Genomic DNA, 13280 nt, shown 5'->3' on the forward strand with positions numbered 1-13280 from the left:
AAACCCAGAAAACAGACAAATAAAAAAAATACTGTAGTACCTAAATCGCAGAATTCAGGGGTAGGCAACCCTGGTCCTAGAAAGCCGCAGTCCTGTGTGTTTTAGATGTCTCCCTCCTCCAACATAGATGAGGATCCTTATGGGGCCTCTCCAGAGTTGATCATTTGAATTACCTGTGTTGGAGGAGGAAGGCATATAAAACACAATTTTCTTCCTCCCACTCCTTTTCAGGCTAGGTTTTGGTGAGTATTGTCTGAAATTGATCAATTGTTGATTTTGATTGCTGCCTGAAATAAATGAACAATGAACATGCAAGACTGCGACTCTCTAGGACCAGGGTTGTCTATACTCTTGGCCTAGTTGGATCTGACTAGAAAAAAAAACTATTTTCTTGGTGGAAGGTCTAGCCTCTCTCAGTATCAATTGATGGTTGATGACATAATCAACTAGCGTTGCACACATTTTATTTGATAAATTTGGTCCTCTTCTCCTTTGAGAACATTCTCTTCCCATTTCAGGTAACCTCTATCTCCTGCTTACCCTCCACGGATTCTCGCCTCTCACCCTCACTTCTCACGGATTCTCACACAGGTGAACCTGCTGCATTTTTGTAGTGTTCAAAACTGATTGGTTTGTCAACAATAAAGCAATCGTGTGTCGAAACAGCTAATGTGTGTGTGTTTATTTAACTGGCTCATGCCCAGAGTTATAATAGTTTTGGAATTTTCATTTTAGTTCGTTTTTACTTTAAAAAAAATTTTTTTTTAATTAATTTAGCTAGTTAGTTTTAATTAGTTTTCAGTTTGGCTCCTTTTTTATTGTAGTTTGTTATTTAAAAAATGCTTAAATTTTAGTTTGGTTCTAGTTCGTTTCAGTATTAGTTTTCCTTTTTTTATGTGCATTACTTGTGCGCAATATTTAATAAACACTATAGTAAAATGAAAATAGAAACACTTTTCTGAAGTAGCGTTGCATTTCGGCTAAGTTAAATGAAAAAGCAGCTAAGTCGAGCCATTGCTGCCAAAAGTCAAGCACGCATAATTGTCGCCTAGGAGCGACGTCATCTGAAGATTAATTTCTATTGGCTGCTTGTAGATGACGTCACATCTGTGCGACACACTTTCAAAAGGTCCTTATTCCGGTTAATACAAAAATAAATATAGTTAAAATCACATTTAAAAACACCCCAAAAGGCTCATGTATTAGATTAATTACCAAAGACTAAAACAAAATACATTAGCTGAAACTACATTTTATGTTTAAAAAACTATATAATTATAGCGAAAGTTTTCGTTTTTTTAAAAGCATTTTCGTTTTTATTTTATTTCTAGTTGTAATTTTATTGTTAGTTTTTATTAACTAAAATAACCTTGGTGTGGTGATTTCTCAGTCAGTGCTTCGGAATTGCAAGGAAGTGACATTATGACATACTTCTTTGTCTAATGTATAAAAGTGTGTTCAGTGTTTCGCAAATCATTGTGTGAATTGTTCTGAAAAAAATGTGAGGTTGACTTTATAGTGGTGAAAATCTTGTCCAATATTTTTATCCTTTAGAGTAAGCCTGTAAGGCGTTGATAATTATGTAATTCTTTTGTTTTTAGTGTTTATGCAATCGTAAAAACTGTAAGAGGCAAAGATGAAAACAAAGACCATTTCTGCTATTAGTTTATATATTTTATTTATATCATTAGCTAAATGTTTTTCTAATTTTAGTTTTCATTAACTATAACCTTGTTCCAAACTAAAACGTGTTTCTACATAGTTCACCTTACCTTAAGAGTCTTAAGCAGGTTTTTACAGAGACTGCACTTGTGCTGTAAATGTTGTATACAAAATTGTTACAAACAAAGAGACAAAAATACCTCATATCTTACTTTATTATCTTACTTTAAAATAATAATAAAATAAAGCAACATCACTACAACATAATGGTTCTTCTGTCATTGATAAAATTGACTTAACATCTAAAAAACATCCTAAAATACAATAGGTGTTTTATGCAAATTTTACATCTGACCACTAAGTGTCCGTTTCTTGAGATTTTTTTAAAAGCCTCAACGACCACTTTTAATCTGACCAGAGCACTTGTGTTTATGAACCTGCTGTTTAGTAGAGAATGTTTTAGCACAAACTGTGCAGGAAAAAGGTTTCTCTCCAGTGTGCGTTCTTTTATGCGTTTTCAAATTGCCACTTTGAGAGAATCTTTGGCCACAAACAGAGCAGGCGAAAGGTTTTTCTCCACTGTGTGTAGTTGAGTGTCTTGTTAAATGTGACTTTGTAATGAATCGTTTACCACAAATTAAGCAGGCATAATGTTTTTCTCCGGTGTGAGTTATTGTGTGTTTTCGTAAACTTGTTTTCTGAGAAAAGCTTTTGCCACAGTCTGAGCAGGAAAAAGGTTTCTCTCCAGTGTGTGTTCTTGTGTGAATTACTAGAACTACCTTTTCAGAGAATCTTTTACCACAAACTGAGCAGACAAAAGGCTTTTCTCCAGTGTGTGTTCTTGTGTGACATTTTAAATTTATCTTTGAGGAGAATTTTTTACCACAAACTGAGCAGATGAAAAGTTTTTCTCCAGTGTGTGTTCTTGCGTGACGTTTTAAACCTGTCTTCGAGGATAATGTTTTACCACAAACTGAGCAGATGAAAGGTTTTTCTCCAGTGTGTATTCTCATGTGAATGTTCAAATACCACTTTGTTTTGAATTTTCCCCCACACTGATAACATTCAAAGCCTTTGCAATCATTGTCGCTATCATCATCATCGTCAGTGTCTGTAAAGTCTGACGTGTCATCACGATGCTCTTGCGATGGTCCACAGAGGTCTGCATCGCCTTCTGTTGTCAAGTGTTGACTTGAGCTGCTGCCTGTAGGCTCCGCCCCTCCGTTCTCTTTACTCTCATCCCTGTCATGATCTTCACTCTTGAAAGTGACAAATGTCAGTAATGACTTGTTGATTTTCTCCTCCTCGACATTTTTGATAAGAAAGGGCTCTTCCGCCTCCTCCTTTTTAATTTGAGGGAAATCTGCTTCCTGCTGCCAAGGATTGAAATTTTTTTCATCGACATCTGCAGGAAAAGAAGACAAACGCATTTAGTTTGGTTCAGTCAAAACTGTGACTGATATTGGTTGTCTATTATTGTTTCTACTATGCTTTTTCTACACACTTGTAACTCAAAATATTCACAATTGAAATCAAGCTCCCCCAATTAAATTAAATTAAATGTGAGAAAAGTGTTCCAACCACTACAAAAATGTTACATGCTATGAGCACAAAAAAAATCATCGTATTGTAAAATATACAGAGCTGGGCACTCCCGTTAATCTACCAAAAAGCTACACAGTTATTATGACTTTGTACTTTTATATATTTTTCCTATATTCACTCCTAAATGGTACAAAATATTATGGGATAGCACTCAATGTGATCATTTCCATGTTTGATGTTAATTAAATAGTGAAAATTGTTATATTATGACTATGTGAAAATGTCCTGTTCAAGTCATCACCTGCCTTTTGTGAAGTTGGTTCGTATATAGTAACGATAGCATAAATATGCTGGGACCACTGCAGTAAAAAACAACAACCACAACAAAAAACAAGTAGTATATATATATATACATATATATATATATATATATACATACATGTACATGTATCATCACATCGATTAGACTGCCTTTTGAAAAGTAGTCAGATGACTCTAGCTGCTAGCACGCTAACACTGCAGACGCCCTAAACACTGGCAACGGGCACCGTGCAATACAATGTCAGCATAATTAAGTTTTCTTTTAGTGTCCTTAATTGGCGATCGAACGTGATTTCTGTTATTGTTTACGCCGGCAATAAGAACGGCAAACTCACGTTCTGCAGGACGAGTCAAGTTATCCGTTGCGCCGCGACTAGCAAAACTTCACAATAAAAGAGTTCATTGGCATTGCGCTCCACATATTACTTGGTATGGAAAGATTTATTTTGAAGTTGGCCTTCTCTCCGCATTGGCGGTGTTTTGCCAGACCTGTCAAATATTCGCCCCATGTAAAACTGTCTACTTTGCTGGATTTGTTATTGCGCTGGTGGCTCTTACGACGGAAATCCGGCACTGTGCCGGAGTACTTTAAACCCTGCAGTCTCTTGGGGTAGAATAATAATTCAATAGCACCGCATTGGCCCCAAAAACACACCTGCACACCAGGCATCTGCCCTGTATGCCAGATGGCCAGTCTAGCCCTGGATGGAGTCAGATAGCTGCGTCTGAATTGACAATGTGTGCCAGTGCAGGAGAGCAAGGCCAATGGTGGCGCATTAAGTCTTACCTGGAAGGTGTACAGCTTGCACAGTAGGGATAGACCAGGTCGATTATTGGCGCCGATATTGGGCATTTTGATAAATATCGGTATTGACCTTTAAAAAAAAAAAAATCTGACGGCCAATAAAAAGTACAACTAAAACCATTTTAATCTAAGGGAACTATTTAATTAAAATTTCAGTTAACTTTATAAGAAATGCTGCTGACCCTGGGAACCTTCTGAATATTTTTTTTTGTTCAACATTAAAACAAAAAAATGTGAAAGTTTTAAGATTTCAGGTATTTTTAAATTTTGTGGAAAAAAATTATTTATTGTTGAAAATTATAGAGAGCTATGGTATGGACTTGTTTAAGTTTCCATTCAACTTTTTAAGACGTACTGATAACCTTAGAAGCTCCCTGAATATTTGGTTATTGGTTATTGGTCTATTGTCTAAGTTTAAGAAAGAAAGAAAGAAAGAAAAGGAAAGAAAGAAAAGGAAAAAAAGAAAAAGAAAATCCTACATTTTGAAAAGTCAGAAAAATTGTTCAATGAACTTGCTTTAAGACATTACAACAAAGTCATGATTGGCATTTGTATGTATTTTTTTTTAAAACTCCAATATAACCCCCGCCCCTCCTTTTTTCTTTTTTTTTTTACTGACAATGAATAATGGCTCCAAATATCGGTTATCGGCCTCCTTGACTACTAATAATCGGCATCAGTCCTGAAGAAAACAACAACATATCAGTCTTTCTCTAGTGGCGATACTGCCACAGGTGAAACAGTCGACACTGGCAGTCATTGTCCCAAATGCGTCTTTTGTTCCCAGCAGGAAACAATGGAGAAACGCCGCCAAGTCTGTAGATTTCAAGGGATACTTTGACTCATTTAGCCATTTATGGTAACTTCATTATTATTCATGTACAATAAATACCTATAAAAATACATTTTGCCATTTGCTGTCGACTGATGATGACATGATGCGTGCTGAGGAAACAGGTAACGACCAATCACCTGTTTTTTGGGTTTGGTCATGTGACATTAGCAAAATGAGCCATGATTGGTCGCTACCTGCTTCCTTAGTATGCGTGAGATCATCTTCAGTGACAGCAAGTGGCAAAATGAGTTTTTAAAGGTATTAATTGTACATGAAAAATAAATAAGTTATCACATGTATAGACAAATTATTTTTTTTACTCCTGAAAAGGGCTAAATGAGTCAAATATCTCTTCAAAGCAGATTATTATTATAGATTATAGTGTAAGTAAATGTGCACAAAATCTTCTTTCAATATTAATGCAGGAGACCTTATTGCCAAGGAGACAAAGCATTATGCCTTACAAACCTGTACAATAGAGCACGTGCAAGCAGTGGTGTAGTGGTCCCTGGAGAAGTGGGTGTACTGTCCTCTTTTAGAAACGGTGACATGTAAGAATTAAAAATCGGTCATTTGTACTTACAATACTGTACTCACAATAATAAAATGATCATGACTTGTTAAGAACGGTTTGGTAACACATGCAGCCTGAAATAATGTCAAATGTATTTATCATGAGGCAAACAAAAAGTATATGTTATAAAATCAATGACAGTATTTAGAGGATGTAGTTAGTGTGTAACTGGCAGCTTGCACACTGAGAATTGAACCCACGTTGTGATCAAGTATCCCGTGTACGAGGGCAAATTAGTTCACCTGAGCTTAATTTCTGGGTCGCCATTATGGCTCGAGGGAGCATTTGAAGGATTGCTTTCCTCGGCATGACCCGCCCTACTCTGCCTCCGATTGGTTCATCAGTCCTCATGCTAAAAGTTAGCTAATCTAATCAGTGTATGCAGGGGGAACCAGCCAATTAGAGGCAAAGGATCGTAGGCTATGGCTGAACGGCGTGTATCTGAGGGGGGATTTAGAAGTAAAGTATGCCCTTGTGAACTATGGACTATATGCCATGGAGGAGGCGCATCCCAGTACTTGCGCTTCCGCCTTTGTGCCGCTCGGTTACTCGTTCGCCGATGAGCGGGAGCGCGCGGTTTTGGGGCACAGAGAGTGTTAGAACGCGGCCAGCAGTGGCCGGAAACGGCGCTGATGTGTAAAACCCGGAAGTCGGAAGTCCGTGGCATCTACCCCATTGTGGAAAGTTTCATGCTTGTATCACCTTGTGAGCAATTCTTGTGTAATTTGGCACCGATTACCTAGACTAATATTGTTAATAAAGAAAACTAAAACTCGCGGACGCGTCGAGCATAAACCAAGCCTAAAAGATGCACATACTTACCTGCTTTGTACGGCAAAACACGAGACTCGTTGCAACCAGCGTCCAGCAGTTGATGCTCGTTCTCCTCTTTTATTCCACAAACTTTCTCCACGTACTCGACTGTCGTTCTTGCAAACATTTTCACACGATAAACAAGTTGCTATCTGTTGGCGGCTAGCGAATTCAGCTAAGCTAAGTTGAAAAGTTTCAACGAGCACCGAGAAGTTTATCCACGAGCAAGGATTTAATAAATGTTGTAGTCCTTTAAAGTAGAGACCGGCGTTGAGAGTTCAGTCTGTTTAGTACTGATTCGCGCAGAAACACTTATTAACGGCGCGTGTGTACTGTGATTACGCCAAGAAACCATTGGCACGGAAGTAGAAATGAAAACAAACTGGTAAGGTGCGTTCGGAACTATGATCCGAGTGCGCTCTACTCCACTTCGAGGAAATCAAGAGCCAGCACGTCAGGCAGGAGTCAGGACGAATGGAAACTGTACAAGCAACGAGTCTGAGCAAACTGTCGAACGACAGACAAACAATATCATTCATCACACGTATACCGTGAATAGAAACAGCATCGGAATCTTTATTGGCCAAGTATGTAAACTGACACACAGTTGTCTCCGGTGGTTTGGGCCACACTGTGCTAACATAAACTTGATTGGGATGAACATTTGCAAGTATATAATATTATTTTAAAATTTATGTCAGCGCCTCCCTGAAAAATGAGTTTTATTCTACACATCTCTTAATGTCATCCCCTTTATGGACGTGGCCTCTCCCCACCAATCTCATCCTGTCAACGTCACACCTAACTACTAACAGTGTTGTTTTTAATTTATATCATTAGCAAAATGTTTTTCCAATTTTAGTTTTCATTAACTATACTGTACCTTGTTCCAAACTAAAACGTGTTTCTACATAGTTCAACTTACCTTAAGAGTCTTAAGCAGGTTTTTACAGTGACTGCACTGTGCTTTAAATGTTGTATACAAAAATTGTTGCTGGCAAAGTGACAAAAATAATTTATATATTATTTATTGATTTACACAAAAATGAACATAACATAAATCAACATCACTACAACATAATGTTTCCTCTGTCATTCATAAATTTGACTTAACATCTCAAAATCATCCTAAATTTAAATTAAGTCTTTTAAGCAAATTTTACATCTGACCACTGTCAGTTTCTTGCGATTTTTTTTAAGCCTCAATGACTACTTTTAATCTAACCAGAACACTTGTGTTTCTGAACCTGCTGTTTACTAGAGAATGTTTTAGCACAAGTTGTACAGGAAAAAGGTTTCTCTCCAGTGTGTGTTCTTTTGTGCGTTTTCAAATTACCGCTTTGAGAGAATCTTTGGCCACAAATAGAGCAGGCAAAAGCTCTTTCTCCACTGTGTGTAGTTGAGTGTCTTGTTAAATGAAATTTTGAATTGAATTTTTTACCACAAATTAAGCAGGCATAATGTTTTTCTCCAGTGTGGGTTATTTTGTGTTTTCGTAAACTTGATTTCTGAGAAAAGCTTTTGCCACAATCTGAGCAGGAAAAAGGTTTCTCTCCTGTGTGTATTCTTGTGTGATTTACCAGAACTGCCTTTACAGGGAATCTTTTACCACAATATGAACAGACGAAAGGCTTTTCTCCAGTGTGTGTTCTTGTGTGACATTTTAAAAGTATCTTTGTGGAGAATGTTTTATCACAAAATGAACAGATGAAAGGTTTTTCTCCAGTGTGTGTTCTTATGTGATTGCTCAAATAACACTTTGATTTAAAATGTTTCCCACACTGAGAACATTCAACGCCTTCATGTTCACTGTTGTCGCCATTGTCATCGTCGTCATCATCATCATAATCATCCTCCTCCTCCTCATAATAATAGTCGTGATCATTCTTGTCACTATCACCACCACCATCATCATCATAATCATCATCAGTGTCTTTAAAGTCTGACGTGTCGTCACGATGCGCTTGTGATGGTCCACAGAGGTCTGCGTCACCTTCTGTTAAGTGCTGACTTGATCTGCTGCCGGGAGGCTCCGCCCCTCCGTTCTCTTCACTCTCACCCTTTTCATCATCTTCACTCTTGAAAGTCACAAAGGTCAATAATGACTTGTTGATATTCTCCTCTTCCACTTTTTCAATGGGAAAGGGCTCTTCCTCCTCCTTTTTAATTTGAGGGAAATCTGCCTCCTGCTGCCAAGGACTGAAATGTTTTTTACCAATGGCTGCAGGACAAGACAAACACATTTAGTTTGGTTCAGTCAAATTTCATGCTGTGACTTTGATATTGGGTGTGAACTGTATCTACTATGCTGTTTTCGATCAGGGTGAGACAGTCCCTCTTATTCCGTGTACTTTTGCGAGTCTTCGTGTCATAAAGCTTTCGCCAAATATGCGGAAGCACACGGTGAAAAGTGGGCATCATAATCGACGGAAATTGACGATTAACGGAAGTGCCCAGAATTAAGACGAGACTAACTGTAAATTAACTACTTTTATGATAACACAAACTGCTATTAGCAGGCAGCACTTAGAAACGCACACAACCATCTCCCACCCCTGACTTAAGTCTCACGACCCTTCAAAAAAATACATAAAAATAAATAATCATTATAATAATCTCTCTGCGTAGTGACCTTTATGTCAGGGAGTTCCGGCAATAAATTGTAGCCACTTTTATTTCTTGCTAACAAATCTTTAATTGAGAACAAAGAAGGTTTCTTCGGAACCGGGGGCTTACTTGGAATCACTGGCAGAGCAGAGAATTCGTCCTCTTCGAAGCTTGTTTGCAGGTTACAGTTGCTGCTGTAGTTGTGGTCGTTAGCTAAGAAGCTAACGTTAGCCTCTTCGCTGGAGTCACTAGGCCGTTTCAGACCGGACTTTCTAGGCATTTTGATGGTCTTCGTTTATTCTTCTACCAGTTTTGTTTGATCTAACTCGGTTAAATTCTGACCAATAATTTTTCGAGAGCAAGTGTCAATTTGTGCGTTAATTCACGTTTGAACCCGAGAGCTCGAGAGAGTGCGACTATTCATTCCGCCATTTTGGCGGAACCTCACATTTGTAAACAACTAGGGTGCGTTCGGAACGATGCACCGAGCGCGTTCTGCTCCACTACAAGGAACGCAGAGGCCGATAAACAAGCTCATCCATCAAACGTTTATCGTGAATAGAACCTGAATCCGAGTCTTTATCGACAAACACACAGACTTCCTCTCCGATGCAACTGTTAACTAGCTTTTATGACGGGGTGTGGCTTTCATCCAGGTTAGGTATGTTTATGTTGCCCTCATTATTATGACTCCATGCCCACATCTGGAATCAGTTTGCTGCACACCTCAGAACTGCTGGTTTTCTCCGCCTTGGTATGTATTTTAATGTCCTTACTTAGCCACCACCCAATTAGCTTTAAGTAGCTTCTATAGGGTGTCTCTTATAATTGTATGTTTAGGTTGCTCTTATGATGATGAATATAAAACTGTAATATTTTGACGTGAATAAACTGAAAATGAATACTCAAATACATTTCAATTTAACACAAAAAGCTCATGATTATATTAACGAAGACGAAAACAAAGGACATTTCTGCTGTTATTATTATTTTTAAACATAAGATATAGTTTCAGTAAAAGTCTTTGTTTTTAAAACAGCATTTTTGTTTTTACTTTATATCATTAGCAAAAATATTTTTCCAATGTTAGTTTTTGTTAACTAAATAACCTCGTTCCAAACTATAAAGTGGGTTTGTACATAGTTCACGTCAAAAAAGCCAGCCCATCTGAAAATATTTATTCTTTTTGAACAAAATGTTCACAAACGACACAACACTACTTATGTGAAGCAGTAGGTTTTTTCAGGGACTGCGCTTGTGATTTCAATGTTCACAAAAAATGTTACAGCCAAAGACATAAAATATTTTACATTTTATTTTATTGACATGTTTTTTTTTTTGGGGGGGGGGGGGGGTCACATTGACTTGGCATCTAAAAACCAATCCTAACATTCAATTTGGTATTTTATGCAAAATTCAGACTGACCACAATGTGCCAGTTTCTTCAGATTTTTTTATAGCTTCAATGACCACTTTTGATTTGACCAGAGCATTTGTGTTTCTGAACCTGCTGTTTACTCGAGAATCTTTTAGAACAAATTGCACAAGGAAAAGGTTTCTCTCCAGTGTGTGTTCTTTTGTGTGTTTTCAAATTACAGCTTTGAGAGAATCTTTGGCCACAAACAGAGCAAGCAAAAGCTTTTTCTCCACTGTGTGTAGTTGAGTGTCTTGTTATATGTGCCTTTATATAGAATCTTTTACCGCAAATTGAGCAGGCATAAGGTTTTTCTCCAGTGTGTATTTGTTTGTGCCTTTGTAAACTTCCGTTTATGGTAAAGCTTTTTCCACAGTCCGAGCAGGAAAAAGGTTTCTCCCCGGTGTGTGTCCTTGCGTGACTTATTAGAATTGAATTCAAAGCGAATCTTTCACCACAAACTGAGCAGATGAAAGGCTTTTCTCCAGTGTGTCGTCTTGTGTGATTTTTTAAATGTGTCTTTGCATGGAATGTTTCACCGCAGACTGAGCAGGCGAAAGGTTTTTCCCCAGTGTGTATTCTCATGTGAGTATTCAAGTACCACTTTGATTTGAATCTTTTCCCACACTGAGAACATTCAAAGCCTTCACGTTCATCATTGTTGGAGTCATCATCATCGTCATCCTCTTCATCATCATCATAATTATCATGATCATTATCACCATCATCATCATCATCATCAGTGTCAGCGTCAGTAGGGTCTGACGTGTCGTGATGATGCATTTGTGATGGTCCACAGAGGTCTGCATCACCTTCTATGTTCAAGTATTGAGTTGAGCTGTCACCTGGAGGCTCCGCCCCTCCGTTCTCCTCACTCTCACCCTGGTCATCATCTTCACTCTTTTTCTCAAGGACAATGGTCAATAATGACTCACTGATATTCTCCTCCTTCACTTTTTCGATGAGAAAGAGTTCTTCTTCCTCCTCTTTAATTTGAGGGAAATTTTCCTCCTGCTGCCAAGGACGGAGATATTTTTCACCGACGTCTGCAGGACAAGAAGACAAACGCATTTAGTTTGGTTTATGCTGTGACTTTGAGATTGTGTGTGTATTGTTTGTATAGTGGTGTCTTGACTAATAAGATTAAATTAAAACTATTCATAAATGACGCTAGAAATGTGTTCAAGCCACTGAAAGCTTGTTTACATGCTATTGGCAAATCCAAATTCAGTGTTGTAGAATATAAATATTAATTAAAACAATTGTAAAGAAATTAACGGGCTTCATGCTGCATAAACACACCTTGGTACACGCCCATTTCCTGGTTTTACACAAGCAAGACTGTCATGATTTGGGTTTTTGTTGATTAGATTTGAGTTGGCATGTTACCTTTTTCTCTGTGATGATCTGTGTTTTGTTACGTTTTCCTTGTGTTTCCCTTTGTCTCGTCAAGTCTTATCACGTCCACCTGTGCTTGTCATCCCATCCCCTTGTGTTATAGCCAATCAGTTCCCTCAGCTACATATCTTGTCCATGTGTCTGTCGTGTATTATTTTCCTGTTTTCTTTCAGTCTAAGTCGGTCCATTGTCATCATGTCTTGTCATTTTCAGCCAGGTTAAGTCTCATTTTAGGTATCACGTTGACCATTTTTTCCCATATTCAAAACAATGTAATGGTTGACATTTGTTGCTGTAGGCGTTAATCTTCAAACACCCAAAATTACATTCTTATGGTATCATCAAACCTCTTTTTTTTACAGGCAACAAAATGTCTTCTATATTTTCATATATTAATCAATTATTTAACACAATCTGAGCATTTTCGCTTATAGCTTGCAAGTCATGTGACCTACCCCGGCCCAGACGCCTTTCTTTTCTTTCATTCTTTTATTTCAACCCTTTCAATTAACTTAATATTGTAAATAGGCTACCCCCATTAGAGTGCGGGATAGGCCGATACACTGTACACACCTCTTACTCAATGAAATATATATTGATTCCATACACGGAAACATATTTTACGTTCAATAACACATCTTTACGTAGAGAGGCGGCTAGCTTCACCGCAGCAGCCAATGAGCCCCGAGTGTCGGGTAGCTAAAATTACATTAAGAAGTGTTTGCGCACAATCACGCACGTAGGACCTCCACACGTTAGTTTCGCGTGGCTTCATATGGGAACGCATACTCCATTTATTTACCATAAAGCGTAAAAGACGTACATACTTGCATTGTGTGGCACAACACGAGGCTCCTTCCAAACAGCGTCCAGCAATTGTTGTTCGCGTTCCTCTTTTATTCCACAAACGTCCGCCACGTACTCGGCTGTCATTATTCCACACATTTTCACACGATAAGCCCAACAAGTTGCTATTTGATATGTCTGGTAGCGGCTAGCTAGCGAGCTGAGCTAAGCTAAGCCAAGTCGAGAAGCTTCAACGAGCACCGAGACAATTTTATCCACAAGCTAAGATTTCATAAATTATGTCTTAGCCCTTTCAAGTAGAAACAGACGCACTAGGTTGGGCATTTAGACAGTTTAATATTGATTCGCGAAGAAATATTTATGGTTATGTAAAGGAAAAAAGGGCACGGAAGTAGATATGAAAAAAATTGGTAGGGTACGTTCGGAACTAAACTCTGAGCGCTCTCTGCTCCACTTCGAGGAACTTAAGAGGCCAGCGCGTCAGGCAGGACAAATGAGC

The 13280-nt window shown here is 38.2% G+C and overlaps 2 protein-coding genes across 2 annotated transcripts; both read right to left on the minus strand.

The window, feature by feature from the left end:
- Positions 1 to 1859: 1859 nt before the first annotated feature.
- LOC144043011 (uncharacterized) lies at positions 1860 to 6968 on the minus strand. Its single transcript, XM_077556192.1, has 2 exons — positions 6565 to 6968; positions 1860 to 3067 (listed from the first exon to the last, which is right to left on the minus strand). Exons 1-2 carry the CDS (start codon positions 6680 to 6682, stop codon positions 2055 to 2057), a joined length of 1131 nt encoding a protein of 376 aa, XP_077412318.1. The 5' UTR covers positions 6683 to 6968; the 3' UTR covers positions 1860 to 2054.
- A 599-nt stretch (positions 6969 to 7567) lies between these two features.
- On the minus strand, positions 7568 to 13237 carry LOC144043094 (uncharacterized). The gene is made up of 4 exons (XM_077556335.1): positions 12802 to 13237; positions 10628 to 11622; positions 9292 to 9457; positions 7568 to 8776 (listed from the first exon to the last, which is right to left on the minus strand). Exons 1-4 carry the CDS (start codon positions 12917 to 12919, stop codon positions 7776 to 7778), a joined length of 2280 nt encoding a protein of 759 aa, XP_077412461.1. The 5' UTR covers positions 12920 to 13237; the 3' UTR covers positions 7568 to 7775.
- Positions 13238 to 13280: the final 43 nt, after the last annotated feature.

This window comes from Vanacampus margaritifer, chromosome 2 (assembly GCF_051991255.1).
Source record: "Vanacampus margaritifer isolate UIUO_Vmar chromosome 2, RoL_Vmar_1.0, whole genome shotgun sequence".
NCBI classification, from domain to species: Eukaryota; Metazoa; Chordata; class Actinopteri; order Syngnathiformes; family Syngnathidae; genus Vanacampus; species Vanacampus margaritifer.